Source organism: Equus przewalskii, chromosome 9 (genome assembly GCF_037783145.1).
Source record: "Equus przewalskii isolate Varuska chromosome 9, EquPr2, whole genome shotgun sequence".
Taxonomy (NCBI): domain Eukaryota; kingdom Metazoa; phylum Chordata; class Mammalia; order Perissodactyla; family Equidae; genus Equus; species Equus przewalskii.
In genome coordinates this window covers 78,159,384-78,181,111 of record NC_091839.1, presented here as the reverse complement: position 1 = coordinate 78,181,111, position 21,728 = coordinate 78,159,384, and the positions used below count along the sequence as shown (strand labels likewise).

At 39.1% G+C, this 21,728-nt stretch overlaps 1 protein-coding gene and 1 long non-coding RNA gene across 6 annotated transcripts in view; both read left to right on the top strand.

Annotated features, from left to right (window-relative positions):
• STX7 (syntaxin 7) overlaps window positions 1–3,880 on the top strand; it is a 47,792-nt gene extending 43,912 nt beyond the window's left edge. For all 4 annotated transcript variants that reach the window (XM_070557178.1, XM_070557180.1, XM_070557179.1 and 1 more), the window contains 2 exons: window positions 175–257; window positions 2,563–3,880. In XM_070557178.1, the coding sequence (XP_070413279.1) occupies window positions 175–257; window positions 2,563–2,655 (176 nt within the window). In that variant the 3' untranslated portion in view covers window positions 2,656–3,880. The remainder of the gene's footprint in view (window positions 1–174; window positions 258–2,562) is intronic.
• Window positions 3,881–4,738: 858 nt separating this feature from the next.
• LOC139073416 (uncharacterized) lies at window positions 4,739–9,669 on the top strand. 2 transcript variants are annotated; one of them, XR_011522138.1, is made up of 3 exons: window positions 4,739–5,889; window positions 6,260–6,390; window positions 6,582–7,874. It is a non-coding gene; the product is annotated as an uncharacterized lncRNA (long non-coding RNA). The 2 variants fall into 2 exon arrangements; XR_011522139.1 differs by having other exon boundaries at window positions 5,628–5,889; window positions 6,651–9,669.
• Window positions 9,670–21,728: the final 12,059 nt, after the last annotated feature.

Genomic DNA, 21,728 nt, shown 5'->3' with positions numbered 1-21,728 from the left:
AGCTTAAAAAAATTTCAACTCTGTCCGTCTGCCACTAATATTAACCTTTGAATAGTGAACATGTTTAGTCTTACCTTGAATGCAGTCTAGTGATCTGTGCAGCTCTATTACTGGAGCATCAACACGTGTTTAACAGTTTCCCGTGTGTGTGGGTGGCTGTGTTTTATTTTAAAGACAGCATAGAAGCCAATGTGGAAAACGCAGAGGTGCACGTTCAGCAAGCAAACCAGCAGCTGTCCAGGGCGGCGGACTATCAGGTAATGTGGAACATAATCAATTGTCCTATAACTTAGACTTTAACTGTGTGTTTGTGCGTGTGTGACCAGGTTTAAAGTGGCTGGAGATGTTGAATTTTAATATTCCATGGAAGACAGGTCAGAAGTATGCCAGTCAGTTTAAAACTGAGTGTAGACTGTCTCCTCTCAGGACGGAACCAGAACCCTGGCCCCCAGGGCTGGAAGTCTGGTGTTTAAAGTCCTGAGGGGTCAGTGGAGAGCTCCAGGCTCTCCTGCAGACTCCGATGTCTCTGTGACATCCCAACCCAGAAACCTCTGGGAGAGCCTTCTCCCCCCGTTTCTGGCTGTTCCCTTCTCTCTCTGCTTTCTTTTTTGTTGGTGACACTCTGGACTAAGGCAAAGATCCTTGTCCTAGAGAGATGTCTTTAGGTCCTGTGGAAATTATATTTTCTTGGAGTGTCCTTGACCAGTAGGTCCTATGTCAGCGTTCAGCAGACCCTTCACCAGGAATGAATGGATTTCTTAAGTGAATCAGGTTAATAGAGGGAGTCCGTATGTGTGTGTCAAATGTAAAGTGTATAAGTCTATACAAGTAGTAGGACCACAAACTATTAATGTGTCTCATCATATGTGCTTTGATGCTCAGCAGGGATAAGGCCAAGCTCTCTGGGAACCCCTAAACACCCTAGCATTTGATTTCCCTTTTAAAACTCCATTTTTGTTGTTGTTGTTGATAATTATTTTCTCAGACCTTACCTTCTTATAAAATATCTAAGATATTGTCATCATCTTAGATATTTAAATTGCGTTTCACTTTTCTCACTAACCTTGGAAGTTCTCTATAATTTCAATGCCATTTTTCACTGAACGAGTCACGATACATTCACTGATGCAGAGAGAACAGTGAAGTGGTGTAGAGAGTGCTGAGTTACAAGCCAGTTGTCTTCACCATGGAGTAATTCGTGTCTACCATCTTTGTGCATGAAATTCAGATCTGCACCTCATCAGAGTTAATGTCACTGTGTCAGGCACTGTGGGCATCCTTCAAGAGCAGTTGAATGCACACACACAAACACACACACAGTAATCTGTAAAGGCCAACAGTTGTAACTGCTCAAGCACAGTGTTGAGTAGGACTCATCAGTGAGTGGGCTTACATGTTGTTTAGTTTTGCTTTTTGGATTTTGGAGGGATGTAGACATATCGCCAGGTTTTGCTTTTCCTCTTCCTTGTGGAAGGGCAAGCCCAGAGCAACCTGGGGAAAGGAACACATCTTCCCAAGCTGCACCTCCAGAGCTGGAGCTGCCCCCATACTGGATCCCACAGGCCCTGAGGGATGAGAAGAGAGCCATCCTGGGCCGGGAGGGGAAGCCTTGATAGAAGCTTATGCCTCTGCAAATACGCTGCTTCCAAAGGGGTTGGGTGGACCCGGAGAGTTAAGGAAGGTGAGAGATGCCTTTCATTGCAGCACCCGGGCACCTCACTGCTCCCCACTAGGGAGGGCGCCCTGGGCAACAGAGAAGCTGTGGTGGAGAGCCACAGCGCTCGTAAACGTACATCGCACACGGTAACGAGCAGAGACCACCTGGGCTCCAGGGAAATATGTAGATGTGAGATGTGGAAACTGAAATACTTACACATGTTTGTAGTTTGTAAGAAAAAGGATTCCTGCGTGTTGCTGTGAGATACACAAGCCATTACAGAAATCTACAGCTGGGTGGGAGTGAAGACTAGAACAGAACTCTAAACCTTTATATTTTAAATGACTGTATTATAATATTTTTTTAACTTTGTTTTTTATTTGTGTGTTGAGATTTTGAATGCAGTTTGCATTAATATTAAAGAATGGGAATGATTTTGGAAACTAGTAAATTTACATTAGGAAAAATTGCCAGACACTTAGACTTTCTGACACTTTCAAATAACTCATTTTGAAGAGCAACTATTTGATGAAAGTTTAAAAATATATAAACTTTTAATCTATTCTTTGTTTTCATACATAGGTAACCTCAGTCTGTTGCCTAAGTCAGTAATTTTTATTTCTCTATGTCTTCTTTTTTAAGCCCAAACACACCCCCAGAAAAATTACCAACAAAAGTTGAATAATTACTCCCTGAATTATACCATTAATTCAAGAAGAATATTTTTCAAAAGAAAAGTGTCATATGTATTGAAGAGATTTTTGAGAAGCAAAAAAATACAGCTAGCATTTTGAGGGCAGTAAATTACCATTGATTTTACTTTAGAAATGAACCAGATGATTTTCAGTTGCTATGGAGATGCTCCACTCCACCTGTAAACATGTTTTTGGTTTTTGCATCTACAGCGCAAATCCAGAAAAACCCTGTGCATCATCATTTCTATCCTTGTCATCGGAGTTGTAATTATCAGTCTCATCGCATGGGGAGCAAGCCGCTAAAATTACAAAGGAGCACACTATTGCACTACATTATCTAAATTATGTAGGAAGATGCCTGTAATCGTGTTGTGGTTTTTTGTTTTTTTTAAACGATGGTTCCCATATTTTGTTATTATTTGGGGGGAATTTTCCTTTGGATTAGATCTGATGTTTTCTAATAGAGAAAGTTTTTCTAAGTATCACTGCTGGCATCACTTCCATACTTTTCAATCTAACTGTTAGGCTGTTGCCCACATTGTGTATGCCTCCCATGTATAATTTATTTATCCACTTGACTTAGTTTCCGGAATTAGTAAATTTAAAGGTACATGTGTTCTGTGTGCCTCTCTCTGTCACAGTGTAACAGGCACCCAGATTTGTGTTAACCTAGACTAAAAATCTCAAATTTAATTTTGACTTGGGCCAGCAGAGGAAATATTGTCAGTAACTTAAAAAAATTAACATATCTGTTTGTGGTACTGTTTTTCTGGTTCATAGCAGCACAAATTGTCTATTTAACTTTCATTGTTGGTTTTGTCTTAAGACTTGTTTTCTCTGAATGAAATCAGTGAATGGTTTCCTAGTATATCTCATACTCCTGATGTGTATATATGAAGCATTTGCTGGAGGTTGCCTGGTAAAATTCTAAGGGTAGACGGTTTCTATATAGGCTCTGTGTAAGTCTGACGTTTGCTGGGGAACGTGTAGTCACTGCAAGTGTCTGATGTAATTTGGAGGAAAAGTATGACAAATCAATACAATGTTGTGTTAGAATTCTGAAGGTCCCAGCTTGTTATTTGCTGTGTATTCCACAGCTGTTATGATGGAAAGTTAATTACCTTCCTTATGTCCTGTAGAATCATGGTTACATTTGTATCCTTGGGTCAGATTACTTTTGAGAAGTTACTTTCACACAATTATCGTTTTTCAGCACCTAACCCTTAAAATTTAGCGTTTACCTTGGGTACCGTTTTGTACCATCCTTCATAGAAAAGGAATTGAATGTTTGCCAATTAACTCACTCACCTTTTTTAATCAATGTTGTTTTAATGCACTAACCTGAAAACTGTAAAGGGGATTACCTTAGTTTATAGTTTGTATTTTATAATGTTCTTAAATAGCGGTTTGATAGTAAAGGCAATGTTTTACATGGCAAGCTGTGAGACTTCAAATGGGAACAAATAAAATATTAAGTAACTAACTAAATTGTATCTTTGCAACCAAAATAAAGGTGATTTTAAAAGTGTCTGGATGGTTCTATTTCGTGAGGACTCTTCTTCCGTGGGCCTGACACTTACACCTTACGCCTTCGCTGCTGTGCCGCCTGCACTCTCAGCAGAGGAGAGGGGGCCATGCGGCAGCCGTTCTGCATCTTTCTGGAGGACCTGTTTACTCAGAAGTTTTTATTTTGGCGGTGTTAAAAGGCGTTGCTGCTAAAAGGTAGAAGCTGCTTTGCACGTCAGCAAAACTTAGTTTCTTCCACAGAAGAGACTATGGGGAACTGTTTTTGTGAGTGAATGATTAGAGACTTTGTATTACCAGAGTCGGCCTGCTTTTGCGAACACAATGGGCGATGCGGGGAGAAGTCGTACAGATACCAGCTGTTCTGGAGTCACTGCAAGCCCGGCAGGCCTGCTTGGACCTGTTCTTCCTCTGCAAGTGCACAGAGCAAGAGCTGTTTCGTGTGATGAGCCAGTAGCTTATGGCCGTATAAAAATCCCAGTGGCTTCCACAAGTCACTTCCATTTTTTGCCATAATTGTACTTGATGACTTTTATTTTCATACAGGCAAATGCATTTACTTCTATTTATTTCACGGTAAGTTCCCTATAACAGCAAAAGCACTTAATATTTTGGCATGATTTTAGCAACTTTAAAATGTGGTATTTTATAAATTATTTTAACTGGGACATAGATCAGTGGTTAAAAACAGGAACCTCAGTGGCTTGCATTCTTTTAAGAAACGTTAATTTTGCAGGAATAATTTATACACAGTATTTGGAACACAAAGAGTAGTCTTGATTAGAAAAGATAAAATGAAAAAAAAGTACAACAGCCAAATTTTAAAAATTCTTAGTTTTCCTTTAGGTTTGTTTTAGAATCGTTTTTTTTTTTTAATTTTTTTAATTTTTTTTTCCTTTTTCTCCCCAAAGCCCCCCGGTACATAGTTGTGTATTCTTCGTTGTGGGTCCTTCTAGTTGTGGCATGTGGGACGCTGCCTCAGCGTGGTCTGATGAGCAGTGCCATGTCCGCGCCCAGGATTCGAACTAACGAAACACTGGGCCGCCTGCAGCGGAGCGCGCGAACTTAACCACTCGGCCACGGGGCCGGCCCCGTTTTAGAATCGTTTTGAAAGGCAAAGCTTACACCATGGAAAATGAAATTAGAGTTGTTTTCGTGACTGTCAACGTGTCTGAACCTGTTTGAGTCAAACTGAGTCTTAAACTGAAGAAGATTCCTTATCAGGTGACACATTGTTCATTTTAGTGGCTCCAAAGATGTACTTGAATGACACCGATTGAGATTAACCAGCCTCTGTGCTTAAAGTGAATGACAGTGTGGTGTGAAGTGTTTGGCCCTGTATTGCTTATTAAATATTATGGAAAGTTCTGGTTTTGCACAATGGTTGATGGTAAAAGAGTAACTGGTGCTATTGCAACATAATGCCTTTTAGTAGGCAGGGGATCAACTCTGAAAAAGACAGGTCTGGGCGCAGGTGGAGCTTGATCTAGGACAGCAAAGTATGGGTGCCGCGTCTGGAGTCAGGCCCAGTGAACACGCTGGATGCCCAGCAGCAGCTTCCACATCAAGGACTGGGAACACAGCACCTTGAAGAGGTTGCTCCTGGGTTTTGCGACGTCTTCACTGCTTTTGTTAAAAAATGGTAAAATTTTGTACACAAAAAATAGTGTTTTGAATATGGAAGTTTTTTAGACAGATTTATAATGAAAAAAGAAATGACTTGAAGGCTTCTTGTTCCACAAAATTAGTCTGTGGTTTAGCAAAGCACAGAATAGTTTTTGTAGTTGGTGTGATTTTTGTTTCTTCGTGTAGGAAAAAGAACGTCATAATAAAAGATAAAGCCTGTGTAAAGAAAAAAAAGTCATTGTCCACCTTAATAGTAAAGAACGATTCACCAGGATAACTTATTTGGCATTTACTTTTTGAAAGGCACAATTGGCTGTATTTTTTACAGATGACCAGGCTGCTGCAGTAAAAATTAAATTTCAGAATGGGATACAGAGAGTTGTTTGGGTAAGTTATGAGTTGAATGACATTTTTAGCTCATTTAAATATGATGAAAATTCCTCATTTCCTGGTAAAGAACATCATCAGGCATCTTCGTTTCCTGAAAAAACAAAACAAAACAGTTGTTTGTGTATTTTCGTGATTCACTTAACGCGACAAAAACTGACATGTGGGTCCCAGACCGCCTCGGTCTGCCCTGAGATTTGAGCAGCTTGACCTCTCAGCAAGGAAAACACTTAGCAAAATGTACACCAGCAGGAGCCTAGGAGTATTACAGTGTGCACTTGTGTGACAGAACACACGACATCTCTCCTTAACAACTGTCCAGACAGAGTTCATAAGCCAGTGAAGATAAAACCATTTTCCCCACGTTTAGGAGTTTGTGTCCTCAAAATACTGCAACACGGGAAAGAAATTGCCTGGATGTAAACCTGCAGGGTCATCTTCCTTCATTTCAGCTGGGTTTCTCAAAGTCAGATTCAGTGAAGAAGCATCTCATTCACGAAGGTAAGGAGACCTGTGGGAAACTTGTCTTCCCTTAATGCTAATTTAAACTTTTAACATTTCTATCAGGGTTCAGCCAGGAAAACAGCCACTTGATAGAAGCATAATGGGTTTCAGTGTGGGGAGTTAGAAGCTTCCGTGAGCATCAGAAGGGTGGGGTGAGCCAGGGAGCTGAATCTGCAGCACCCTCTCAGGTGGATCTCAGGAGCTGGTCCAGGAGCTGCTGTGAATCCCGAAACATCCTGAAGCTCCTGTCGTCTCAGCCTGCAGCACTGACGCCAGTGAGTCTCGAGGAGCTGCCACGGCCATTGATTGCACCGGGGCAGGTGATCTGCAAGAGATCTTGAAGGTGCTGTGACGCCCACATCTGCTGCCAGCCCACACTTGCGTTGCAGCAGCCTGTGAGGAACCTCCCAAGGTCATGGAAAAGACTCTCCTTGGTCCACTGTGACTTAGAACTGGAGAGCGAAGGAGATTCTGGGAAATGTCGTTTCTGGCTTCCCTGTGATGCAGAGGGCACTGCAGAACAAGGGGTCAGTGATGCTGAGCCCATGCACAATAGTGAACACTGCTATGTGGAGGGAGCACAAACCACACGAAGCAGAAAGCCTCACCAAGTTCTCTTCCAGTAGGAGCTCTTTGATAGAAAAATCTTAGAAGCACTGCTTCTAAATGGAAAGTCACTCTTCCCAACCAGAACAAAATCTCTATATATGAACATTCTGGAGCCCCAGGGCCTCAGTCCTACCCCCCACCCCCGTTTGCCCCCCATAGTTGCTCAATAAATGCTTGGTTAACTTAATTTGGCACCTATTTTGTGCCAGGCTGCGCCATGCCTGAGCACTGAGGGTATAAGAGTGAACCCAAAGGACATGGTCCCTGCCCGCAGGGAGCTTGTAGTTCAGCATTCACTATGTAAAAAGCACTTGATGTGTTAGGAATAAGAAACCCCCAGTGGCTGAGGAGGGGGGAGACAAGGAGGAAAGGGGGGTGTGAGGAGGGATTCACACCCTTCGGACCACCAGGCACCTCAGAACTGGGGACCGTTCACTCTGAAGGCCTGGCTTTCTCTTTATTCTCTTCCCCCCTTAGTAACTCAATTTGATTTTTTTTAGTTTACAGACTACTAGAAAATTGATAGTTTGCTAAAGAGTAGCTACTAATCTGAAAGGTGATCTGTATGTAATGTCTCCAAAAAGGAGCCTTTCTTCTTTTGATGACGGTGTCTGGATTCAGAGCTAGGGTGTGCTGATAGTCAGGACTGACATTTATAGGACTTTCACAAAATTATTGCTCCCGATAGAGGGCAGAGCATTGGAAAAAGGAGTTAAGGGACATTTGTAATCTATATTTCTTCAGAATGCTCTCAAAGCCAGTGCATCACATACACTCCTGGTAAACTGTACCTTAGAATGCTTTGAAGCCTATCCTATTCCTTGGCAAAGTTTTTTTTGTAACAAAAGGGAATAAAGTACACCCTCATAATGCCTTGTGGTAAGCCATTTTCTCATAATTCAAATACTGTGTCAATATGTCCATTTTAATCCTTTTTTGGGCAGTCATTTGGTTAACATGGAAATTATGTAATGTTTTTCTCCAAATAATCCTGATTTTAAATGTAGAAATAGAACTAAGGAACTGACACACTGCATAGATTTTTATAGACACTGTTGCTTCTGGCAGGTTTTTAAGAGGTTGGTCACTTAAATTACAGTGGGGTTCCTGTAGGTTTTGTGTAGTGATGGCATTTCTGCTTAAAATGTAAGTGGTAGAAAGCAAAACCAGACTTCCTGTGCCGTCGGTACACGCATAACACCCTCGCTTGTTGTAGAGGGAGTCTGCTAGAATGGAGCTGAGTCTTTAAATAAACTTGAAAGGGTATTAATTCACAGTTTGGCAAACCCAAAGTACAAATTTTTAAGTGTTTACTGTAAGTACTGTTAGACAGTAGTCTCTGACTCCAAAACCTATTAGCCTTGGTGGAAACCTGAGAAATGCAATGGTTTAGCCTCGCAGAAAATTTGCTGGTACTACTTTCAGTTTCTAATGCCTTCTGAAAGTTTCCTTTCAGATGATTAGTGGTAGGTCTGAAATACTCTAGTCACACCCGGATAGGAGAACCACATTTACACCTCAGAAGGTTTAACCTGAGCAAGATGCCCGCTTTTAGTAACTTGCATAGCTGAAGACCTGATCATGAAAAACTTTCAGGTTAAAGCTGAACCGTCTGTCAGTGATGATTCTAGAAACAAAACGCCGAATTATAATTTAGTGGAGAATATTAGATTTTATTTCATTATTTTTCTAAACCTAGATTCTGTGTTATTTTAAGTTCATTTAAAGGCATTTTTAGTGGACCTGACCATATCCGACCTCTTTGCAGTGCCAAATTTAATGTGTTAATCTCCCTGAAGGTTACTATGATTTTAACGTTATTATTTTGTGGTGGGGTACATACCAAAATTTAGTAAGGTAACCATCATGTATCATTTAAATTCTGTCTCAGATGCGATGGGATATTATTTTTTCTAAATTAGGGGTACTCTGTTGTCTGCCTTTTCCTGATTTATGATCAAATATTTTTATTAGGAGTCTTCTATGCTGCGGTAAACTGGAATGGAGGCAATTGACCACTGCTCTCCTTTGGAATGGCATGGACCCTTAAGAGAAAGAACCCATTCTCCCTAAAGTATAAAATATGTTTAATGTTGGTATTTTAAATTAAACTTTTATTTTGAGATAACTGTAGATTCATGTGCAGTTCTAAGAAACAACAGACTCCTCTCACGTACCTTTGACCCAGTTCTCCGATAGTAACATCCTGCAAAACTATTGTACAATGTCACAACCAGGATATTGACAGTGATACAGTCAATATACAGAACATTCCATCCATTTCCATAGAGAACATTTCCCAGCACAAAAACCCCTCCTGTTGCCCTTTATAACTATACCCAGTTTGCTCCCTTCCCCAACCCCTCCTCCACCCTTGGCAACCAATCATCTATTCTCCATTTTTAAAATTTTATTAGTTCAATAATGTTATATAACTGGAATCATATAGTGTGTAAGCTTTTGGGATTAGCTTTTCCATTCCACGTAATTCTCTGGAGGTTCGTCCAGGTTGTTGAGTATATCAAGGTATCAAGAGTTCCTTTTTCAGTGCTGAGTAGAATTCCACAATGTGGGTGTAGCATGGTTTGCCTAACCATTCACCTGCTGAAGGACATCTGGACAGTGTGGTGTTGTTATGATTAAAGTTGCTATAAACATTTGTGTACAGCTTTTGTGTGAACATTGTCTTCATTTCTTTGGGATAAATGCCCAGTAGTGCAATTACTGGATCATATGGTATTTGAATGTTTAGTTTTTAAGAATTCGCCAAACTGTTTTTCCAGAGTGGCTATACCATTTTACATTCCCACCAGTGATGTTTGAATAATACCATTTCTTCACTTCCTTGTCAGCATTTGATGGTGTCCCTATTTTTTATTTTAGTTATTCCGATAGGTGTTTAGTGATATCTTATTGTGGTTTTAATTTATACTTCACTAACGGCTTTTTACGTGTTTGTTTGGCAACTGTGTTTCTTCTTCAGTGACGTGTTTCTTCCCGTCTTCCTTTTTCTAGTTGGACTGTTTATTTTTCACTGTGGGGTTGTGAGTGCTTTTCTTTAACAGTAGGTATTCTAGATTCTAGTCGTCGGTTGGATATGTAAGTCGATTTCAAGTACTTTCTCCCAGTCTGTAGCTTGTCTTTTTTTCCTCTTAACAAGGTCTTTCACAGAGCAGAAGTTTTTAATTTTGATGAAGTCCACTTTATCAGTTTTTTCCTTTTATGGATCATGCTTTTAGGATCGAGAACTCTCTGCCTACCGCTAGATCCCAAAGCTCTTCTCTCTTACCTTATGTTCTTTTCTAAAAGTTTTATAGGGTTACAGTTTACTTTTAAGTCCATGATCCGTTTTGAGTTAGTTTTGCATGAAATGTGAGACTCAGATATAGGTTCATTTTTTTGCATATGGATGTCCAGTTGTTCCAACACCATATTTGTTGTAAAGGCTATCTTTCCTCCATTGAATTCTTTTGCTCCTCTGCCAAAAACCAGTTGGACAAAACTGAGTTAATGGGAAAAAAATCAATTGGATATATTTGTGTGCATCTGTATGGGTTAGCTGTCATATCCCTTTGAGCTGTGTGTCTGTACCTCCACCAATACCAGGCAGTGTTGATTACTCTCTTTAATAAGTCTTAAAATCAAACAGACTGCTTGCTTCTGCTTTGTTCTTCTTCCAAATTGTTTTAGCTACCTTAGTTCATTGCCATTCCATACATGTTTTAGAATAACCTTATCTATATCTACACAAATATCTTGCTGGGATTTCGATAAGAATTATGTTAAACTGGTATATCAATTTAAGGAGATTTTCCATTTTGCTATGTTGAGTCTTCCAATGCATGATCACAGGATGGCTCTTCATTTATTTAGATCTTCTCTGATTTCTTTAGTCAGTATCGTGCAGTTTTCAGCATATTAACTTCTATACATGCTTTTATTAGATTTACACCTAAACATTTCATTTCTTTCGAGATTGTAAATGATCTTGTGTTTTAATTCCCATATTCTCATGTTTATTGCAAGTATACATACAATTGATTTTTGTATGTTTATCTTGTATCCTGAGACCATGCTGAATTCACTTATTGGTTTCAGGAGGTTTTTGTTGATTTCTTGGGATATTTTACATAGACAATCGTGTCATCCTCAAATAGCAATAGTTATATTTCTTCCTTTCTGATCTGTGGGCTGTTTATTTCCTTGCCTTCCACACTCTATTGAATAAGAGCAGAGAGAAGAGGTATCCTTGCCTTGTTCCCAATCTTAGGGGGAAAGGAGGCAGTGTTTCGCCATTAAGTGTGATGTTAGCTGCAGCTTTCTTATAGATACTCTTCATCAAGTTGAGGAAGTTCTCTTTTATTCCTATTTTTCTGAGAGTTTTTATCATGAATTGGCATTAAATTTTGTCAGATGCTTTTTCTGTGTCAATTGATAGGATCCTATGGTGTTTTCTTCTTTAGCCTGTTAATATGGTAGCTACAAATTGATTGATTTTTGAATATTAAACCAGCCTTATGTCCCTGGAATAAACCCTGCTTGGTCATGGTGTGTAATTCTCTTTATGTATTGCCGAATTCTATTGGCTAATGTTTTGTTAAGTGTTTTTGTATCTGTATTCATGGAGGATATGGATCTATAGCTTTCTCTCTTTTGTAGTGTTCTGACTAGGTACACTTGGTGATTCTTCTGCTAAAATAAAATTAGTTCTTGGAGGAAGTACAACTCGTATAATATTTAGTTCATTTCCTTGCACGTTAGAAAGCAAGTTAATCACTAAGGGCTGTTACAAATGAAAGTGAGTTAAACTCACCATAGTTGAGAAACAGGGAAAGGCTGTGATTCTGAGACGAAGTTATGGATACCAGGCAAAGTAACGAAGCTGAACCTGACTCCTGCATAAAACCAGGAATCCTTTAACATGTGAAAGTGGCCCCGGGTAGGTGGACTCTAAAAAGTGAATGAAAATCCTCTCTGAAGGAAACTCTCTCTAATTAATGCTTCTAGATTAACTAATCAAACACCCAAGGAAATAAGCCATTTTGATTGAGAAACAGAAGATTTGTACACTCAAGGAATTCAGATATTAGGATTGGCAGAAGTGGAATACCAATTATAAAATGCTTAAAGAAATAACTATGAATTTAAATGAAAGTGAAATAAGAGATATGTACAAAGAAAAGGCAGATATTAAAAGAACCAAGTAGAAATTAAAGTATGAAATATAATAATTGAAATATATAACTCAATGGTTTAAGAGCAGATTAATGACAACTAAAGGAATCATTTGTTGACTAAGAAAATAACACATATGCAGCAAAGACAGTGAAACAGCAAATATGAATGACAGATTATGAGACGCTGAAGGATAGAATGACAAGATCTAATATGTGTGTAATTGTGGTCTCAGAGAGCAGGAAAAACGAAGGAGATGATTGCTGAGAAATTTCCAGAACGAATCAAAAACATGAATCCACATATACAAAAAACAAAACCTATATCAAGCAGGATAAGTAAAAGGACGCCAATGTAGTTTCCTTATAAGGAAACTGCAGAACAGCAACGACAGAGAGATCTTAAAAGCAGCCAGAATAACTAAACATCTGCCTACAGAGGAATGACAAATTGACAGAAGACTTTTCAGTACCAAAAACTGAAGTCAAAAGATAGTGGAATAACATCATTAAGGTGTTAAGTGAAAGTAATTGTCATCCTGGAATGAGTGAAGTTATCTTTCAAGAACAAGGGCAAAATAAAGACATACTCAAATTTTTTTTTTTTAAAGAATTTATGGCCAATAGACTTTCACTTAAAGAATAAAGATGAATTTTAGGGTAGAGAAAAATGAAGGAAGGTCTGAGATGCCAGAAGGAACGATGAGCTAAGAAACTGGTGATCATGTCAAACGTGTCGGAAATGCAAATAAAAACTGCCTGTATTAAAAAATATTTGTGGAGTTAAAAAAGAACATAATTAAAATGCTAGCAAAATGGCCTGTAAGCCAGGAAATATGTATGTAGGGAAGGTGGGAGGGAGCACTTGCAAATCACTGTGAGGGGTCCAAGAACCATAGACCCTTTAAGATGGAAATTAAGCTAGTGAATAACTTTAGGCTTTGTTGACCTAAGTATTCATTGTAAATTTTCAAGGATAACCGTTGAAGAACAACAGAGTATAACTTCCAAGCCAATAGGAAAAAAATTCTGAAATAAGAAAAAAACCTTCTTTAAAAATCCCATCTCTGATAGACCAAAGAATGCAATAATGGAGAAAGAGCATAGAAAAAACAAAGAAATGGAAGGCATAATAGATCAAAAGTTATAATAAATATAAAAGGCCTACCACATCGGACAAAAGAAGGCTCCATCTCCCAATATACAGTTTACAAAGAGGGAAGGCATGAGGTTATAGAAAGAAAAAAAGAATTAGAAGAAATAATGTAACAAGCAAATCTACCAAGCTAGGGTAGCTATATCAATATCAGCCCTTATAAATACTAAGTGAATTTTATAAATACTAAGTGAAAAGCCTTAATAGGGATAAAAAGTGTCTTAATAAAAATTTCAACTAATAAGGCAGGGATAACAGTTCTAAACAAAGTGGAAAAATCCGAAATTAATAGAATACAGAGAAAAATGGAGAAACCTGTTATATTGTATTTCATATACCTTTCAATTATTAGCTCAAGCAGCAAAAAAGTAAATATTTAGCACAACATAATAAACAAAATTGATTTAATGTGTAAAGGATCATGCACCCAAAAATTGGAGAATGCACATTTCCCTCAAGCATGCATAAAAAATTTAGAAGGAAAATGTTAGAAGAATGTTTTTGTGACCCCTAATTAGCAAAATATTTTAGAAAATATGCAGAAGATATTAACCATAATCTGTGTAAAATCAAGCACTTTTTATTTAAAACCTCTCTCCAGATAGCATTAACTATTTAAGAAGCAGTCAAGGCCAGTCAGCTAATCAATGTCTAATTAAAATCTAAAACTCTTTCCAGTACTCAATAGACGATATTCTATCTTAGGCTCCCTTTCTTAAGAACAAGAGCATGGTGTCAAATGTAACTAAAAATTTTTACGTTTTTTTAAAACCAATTTAAAGGAGATTTTTCTACATTTTAAGAGATAAGGAACTACTTCTACCATAAAAGTTATACTCATCAGTTTTTCATTGAGTCATATTGAAAATAGAAATCACATAGTCACTATTTCTTGGCTGGCTACCAGCCATGCCACCCTCATCAGTTCTTAATGTTCCCAGACTTTCCTTTGGGATATTCTCTCTTGTCTATCGGGTAGCGGCCATGTGCTGTGGAATTGATTCCATCCGAACTCCAGAGATGGTGGGCACTACTTCACGTAAATCAGTCAGCCTGATCCCGTTCCTTTCGCCTCAGTGATTGGTTCAGGGGTAGACAGAAACCCAGTCTAAGCAATCAGCTCAGGACTTAACTCTCCTCCAACCTCCCATCCAGTTTGGGCAACACATGAACTCTACTGCTCTGGATGTGAAGCCGGGCGCTAATGCAACATTTTTTTCTTTTCCTGAGGAGGATTCGCCCTGAGCTATGCAGCTTCAGCACATAGACATGAGGTTGGGTAGTCATTCATTCAATTCATTCAGTATGCTGAGTGCTCAGTAAATGCTGGGCCCTGAGAACAAGCAGAATCTTATTCAGCAAATTCTGACACTGGGGACAATGAAATAGCTGATAGCTTACCCACTTAATTAGAAGCAAAGATAATCGCTTAAAAGCTTCATCCTTGTATCTAGGAAGACTTGTTTTTTCAATCAGGAATTTTAGTTCCAGGAAAAGAACAAGACAATGAAAACGTCGTATGAAAGGTTTCTTTCAAACTTTTCTCAATCGACAGTTTTTACCCCAATCATCATGATGCTGCAAGGCTTCAGACACACAAGTGACTCTGTGTTCAGGCCAAGTACTTGGCCTCTGGAAGATGAATGATCACACCTACTCACCATATGATTATAAGGGTCAGGTAGTTTAAAAAGAAATTACAATCTGAATTGAACCAAGGATGAACAGTGTTGCTATTGAGCTACAAATCCCAGCTAATAAGCATAACCCTGTAAAGGGAGGTCAGTGTTTGGGAAACTGCGTGTTCTTGCAGAACGGCAAAGCTTTTGCAATATAAATAGTTGTAAGTGTACTAGCTTTCATCTTTGATGCCTTAAGTCTCTGTGTTTAAAGTTTTTATATGCAGGGCTGGACTGAGAATTTTAGAAGCTCCAAATACTGAAAAAATTGTGATGACAACCCTGTATGTAATTCAAAAGAAAATTTATTTTTTCAAAAGGTCATAAAACTCATATAAGTACTGAAATTAAAATTAATTTTTCTAGATTTTCTTGTTTTGAAATGCTGTATAAATTCATCACAGTTCAACTTTTCTTAGTCATTCCTGGTTCGTCTGCTTTGGTGTTGCCCTAAGCGCATACTTAGCCTCTTGGTAATAATTCAGCATTGACTGCATTACAAATATCTATTAATCTTTCTGTAATTTCCAAAATATAGATGGAGGAGAAGAATGTTATTCTGAGAGGAATTTGATCACTCACAGCAAAGAGCGTGCTTTGATTTGGGGTCCTCTAGACTGAACTTTCTTCCTAAATAGTTCTAATAAGGAGCAACCTTTAATCCCAAATACAATACACAATGACAGAGAAATACGGGATTTAGAAAAACAAAGCAGGTCTTATTTTGGTACGCTACAATATTTGGTTTAGATTAAACATGATGGGAGGAGACACTCAGGTGTGTAAGGGTCACTGAGATTCACGGCTCAGGCCTTCTGCTGGCTTGCTTGTCCAAGACTTGCTGGTAATGTGCCTCAGAGAAGTAGGGTGAAGTTAGGCCAGGTATTTTTGACTAAATAAAGAGGAATGGTTAAAGGTCTACTCTTTTCTAATTTCCAAAGCTATTCCTGATTTGTAAAGTAGTATGATTTAACCTTTTTATTTTTAATCATTGTTTTAGATTTTTTAGAAATTTAAGAGAAAATTTAAAAACCATAGCTCCTGCTTAATGATTCCAATATGACATTTGTATTCTTCTTTTTCTTTTGAATCTGAAAATGTCAGGGCCGGCCCCATGGCTGAGTGGTTAAAGTTCCATGCACTCCACTTCGGCAGCCCAGGTTCCCAGGTTTGGATCCTGGGCGTGGACCAACTCTATTCATCAACCACACTGTGGAGGCATCCCACAAACATAATAGAGGGAGATTGGCAACAGATGTTAGCTCAGGGCGAATCGTCCTCACCAAAAATAAAATAGAATAAAATAAAATAAAAATCTCCTCAAGCTCTATGGAACACAGCAAAAAGAAATTGACTCTTTTTTCTTGGATGAATCAGTAACTGGAAAACACTTATATCGAGATCTTAAAGCAAGAATAAACATTACGTTCACTGAGGGAAACAAAAAATCTCAATTTTTACCTTCTTTCAATACTTTTTATTTAGTTTTTGTTTCTTTGCTTACGACTATTTTCAAATTATCTAAATTTTATGGTGTAATTGTCTTTTAGAGAATGACAATACTATTTGGAAGACATTCTTTTTTATTGAAGCAATTATTGAGGAGAAACAAGCACAGAGAGACTCACACAGGCAAACACATCCTACAGCGGCACAATTTTATTTATTGAATAGCATTTAAGTCATTGTTTAATACGTGGTGCTTTCCTTTGCATCATCAGTTATGCTAAGTTCTCTCAGACGCTTAGCTTCTTTGCCCTCGTAATGCCTTTAAAACTATTGAGGCCTGTTGGAAAAGCACTTAACAGGGAGAGGACAAATAGCCTTTCAGTAGCAATATTTTAAGGGACTAAAGCTAAGTAGTCGTCTCCATTTAAATTATAATATACAACTAGAGGATCTCACAAAGAATGAGAACACTGTAATTGAACCACAATCCTTCTTAGTTTACGTCAACATTCTGTCACCCATTCCCTAGGTCCCTCCCTTTTAACCAGCAAAGCAATAGTTTCCTTTTATTAAGACACTCTTCAGTGGGTATTGACTTCAGTTCCACAGCTGAAGCCACGAGAGGGAGAACTCCTGCTCCTTTCTCCTTATAATAACCATCATGATGTAAGGAAAATTGCACTGGGCAGGCTAAACAGGCAAGAAAGACGTTATTCAGGACTCTTGCAAAGGGAGAGGGAGACTGCACTCAACTCCACTGAGACAAAAGGTGGGAGAGTTTGTAAGCACCGAGGTGACCTAATGGAAATGTACAGGAGGGCACTAGTGAGGAGGTTGGTCAATGTCGTTAGGCCGTCTGTGTTTGCTGGTTGGTGCCTGTTGAGGTTAGGCTCCTACCTTCCCACAGAGACTGGGAGATAAGGACTCTATCTTTCTTGGTGATTATGCTTCAAAGGGATGGCTCCCAGGTCCTTGAGAAAGACATTCTTGGGGTGTAAAAGATTTACATCTCAAAGGGACAGAGAAAGAATTTATAATTGCAAGTTTTCTGAAGCAAATGTGCAATGAAAGAAGAGGTATGTGGGGGTGGGGGGCACCCATAGTGGAGAAGAAACCTGTCTAAAGTTCAGTCAAGCTGAGGGGAACTTTAAAACCATCTTAGCCAATAATTACTACCTTTTGTTGAGTTTTGCATGCCTGCTACTAGGCTACACGTTTTACTTACACTTATTGGTAATCTTCCCAACAACCCTTTGGGATAGGTTGTATTATTGCCCCATTTTACCACAGATGGATTTTAGAGGAGGAATCTAAGGCTCAAAGAGTTTAAGTAATTTACCCAAAGTCACACAGCAAGTAGGTGCTAGAGCCAGAATTTGAACCCAGGGAGCCTGCCTGCAAAGACCATACTTATAATCACTAGACCATCCCACTTTATCTGTATTTCTATTACATCTTCAGGAGGATGATAGGATCATTGTTTAATGCTTCTAGAGGAGCTGCTTATAAAATATTTGCTGTTGTCAAGTCATCTTGGGAAGAATGACTGCCCTGTATCACTGTGGCAGCACAGTACTTACCTATCTGGACCTGAGATATTCCTGCAAATGCCATAGCATATGCCTCTTAGTCTCAATTTTGGAGGAACCCCTGTCACTCTAGCTCTATACTTGCTCATAAAGAGTAATCCTAATTAAAAAAAAAAATTAGGAAAGACTAGAGTAACAAGATAGACATTAAAAATATAATCTTGGAATGCAAGGTTGGTTTAATATTTAAAAGCAGTGAATGTAACATTCCATATTAATAGAATAAAGCAAAAAAACCACAGGATCATCTTAATAGATTCAGAAAATGCATTTGACAAAATCCAACGCCCATTCGTGATGAAACTCTCAACAAACTAGGGAGAGAAACAAACTCCTTCAACCTGATAAAGGCATCTTCAAAAAACTCAAAGCTAATACCATCCACAATGGTGAAAGACTAAATGCTTTGCCCCTGAGATTGAGAATAAGACAAAGATGCCCATTTTCACCACTACTATTTAACATTGTATTGGTGTTTATCGCCAATACAAAAAGCCAAGAAAAAGAAATAAAAGGCATCTAGATGGGAAATGAAGAAGTAAAATTGTCATTACTTGCAGATGACATGACCATTTACGTAGAAAGTCAGATGGAATCTACAAAAAAGCTACTAGAACTAATAAGTGAGTTTTGCAGAGTTGGAGGATGCAAGGTAAGTATACAAAATCAACTTACTTCTGTATACTAACAATGAACATTCTACACATGAAATTAGAAAATAATTTCATTCACATTAGCATCAAAATAAAATACTCAGGAATAAGCTTAATAAAACAAGTGCAAGACTTGTACACTGAAAACTATAAAATATTCTTGAGAGAAATTAAAGATATCTAAATAAATGAAGATGTATTTTGTATTTATTGTATCTAAGCTCGATATTGGGAGATGGTGATCATCTCCAAATGGATCTATAAATTCAATGCAATCTCTATCAAAATTCCAGTAGGAATTTTTGTAGAAATCGACAAGCTGATCCTAAAATTTACATGGAAATGCAAAAGGTGTTTAGAGTTGCCAAAACAACTTTGAAAAAGAAAAATAAAGTTGGTGGACTAATCCTACCTGATTTCAAAGCTTCCTATAAAGGCATAGTAATCAAGACAACGTGGTATTGGCACAAGAATAGGAAGATAGATCAATGGAAGAGACTTGAGAATCCAGACATAAGTCCTTACATTTATGGTCAATTGATTTAATTAATTTGAACTTCATCAAAATTAAAAACTTTTGTGCCTTCTGCATCTGTCACTGCAGGATTAGCCGTTGCTAAGTCACAGCCTGAGTAGGAAGCAGACAACAGCTTGTGTTGGACAGACCAGAGCCCAGTGGGTGGGCCTTCTTTAAGACAAAGAACACAAAATTATGAATACAAAATTAGCTATGAAACTGCTTAGAATGAGGACATAAATCACAAAAAAATTTTAATTTCTTTAAAAAGCACATTAGCACAAACATCACAAAATCTAGAAAAATAATTAGTGATAATGACAATGATGGTCTGCCTAACACCTCTATAACAATTTTTTTCCTACTTTTTGGGCTGAACACACTTTATCTCTTCATATGAAACACTTTGTCGTATTTTCTCTAGAAAGACTAGAAATGTAGTCCCATCTTTCCTCTACCATGAGTGATGGAAGTTGAGTGACTAGAAAGCTTTCTTGCAACTTCATCATTCATTACTCATAATGCCACATCTGAGTTTCGTACTCAGGCAGTGATCAGGAAAGTCATGGGAAAAGTCCAGCCTGTTGACACTGGGTATGGACCCTGAGGGCCCCTGCCACAGCAGATGGTCCACTTTGGTTAGATCTTTGCTGCCCTGTCTTCCCACTGGGCAGTACCTGAGACGGTGGACAGAAAATATTCTTGAATCATGGCATAGTGGCCCACAGGCAGGGAGACATCTCCTTGGCCCTTCTCCTTGGGGTCAAAGATAGGATCTGGAAGCCTGAGGTTATATCTGGGGGCCCAGGATGATATAGAAGTATGCCTGGCAGCCTACTAGTCCCATTGCCATCCCAGTACCACCCCCAGGTTGTAGAGGGTGATCGCCAGGCTGCGCAGTACTTCCTGCCTACTGCTCATGGCTAGGGCCACTTCTTCCCTGGTTACCTGGAGAACACAGCTAGCCTCAGAAAGGGTGCAAGTGAGAGGCCCTAAAGATTAAGGTCCATTAACAACACGGTAAATCTATAAATCCACCTCTGACCACAGCTGACATCTTTCTGGAGGGTGTTTATGTACATTGCCAAACACATCCTCAAAGCTTCCCTGTCACAGAAGGTTAGAAGGCAATTAGCCACATGCTCTCATTAGCATAACATCCCTACAAAAGACCTTGAAATCACTTCAGAATTTGGGTTTAGTCAAGTGCAGAAATGCCAATGGACGGACTGAGTGGGGTAAGAGGGATGATGAGTATAGATGTGAAGAAAGACAGATAGCAAGGAGGGATGAAAGGGTCCTTTGGGGGAAATTCCCAGTAGTAATTAAACTGCCCAGGAGTTAGGCTCCTTAATGGTGCTTGAGTGGTTTATTTTCCAACCTGTGAGGCTGCACTAGGAAGGAAAGAGATGAACAGAACGAATTGCCCCTGGGGCTACTTCTCTGCTGTGAGGACTTCTCTTTGAAAGAACTGGACAGACTGAGAGGGCAATGCTTTCCAACCAGCAGAGAGAGAAGTTAACGCTGGGGATCAGAAGGTGTATTGCAGACAGACAGGATCTAGGCAGGAGGCAGCATGAATGAGAGCATGAAGGGTGTTGCAGGGTAACACAGGCCAGGTCCTGATCAGAGTGGCCGTGGACATACCTTAGCTGAGGCAGCCAGCACCATTTAAAGTCCAGGGACCTGGAGGCTGGAAGGAAGAGCTCTGGCATCTGGGAGGGAAGGTGGGGCCCCAGGAGATCACACTGGAGTCACCACCCCATAGGTCTAGCATGCCTGTGGGCATGTTGAAGGTGCTGGAAATCCTGGGGCAGATGGCTTTCCTGAAAGCAGAGCATCTGCTGGCACAAAGCAACCCATGAACTGGTGCTAATTGCATGCAACACACTCTCTGTTTTCTGGAAAATTCCAAGCAGACACAAGAAGGAAAGACCAGAGATTCTGTCACTTGATAAATTGAGGCTATTAATCTATCTATCAAATTGAAGGTTAAAGGTAGCCATACATGAGATACTGTTGGTGGGACTTAGGGGAACATCAGGTGACATATTCTGAATTGCCTTTGCTCTAAGATTTCTCCAGGAAGAACCATCTCCACCGTGTCACCTGGTCGCCTCCAGACCAAGAAATGACAGGCAGTGCGGTCCTGATTCTGCAATCAACAGCCTCTAATGAGGAGGTGCTTTTGCTGCGTTCCCCACCAGAGTCTCCTTGAACATGTGGCAGGGACGAAGGATGCTTCGTTGCTCCTGTTGGTCAGCCAGCAGAGGGAGGGAGAATAACAGCTTATGCTTTGTAAACAACGCCGTCAGCTAAATTACCAGCACGTTATGATTTTATACCAATATGCAAATATAATGATCATGAAAATATCTTTATTGATTTTCATGTTTATAAAGATAGTCCATGCTTATTTTTAAACAATGTAAAAATATACAAAGCAGAAAACTGAAGGTTTCCAGTTATTCCCCTTCCCAATAAATGTTAACAGTTTCGTTTATCTCCT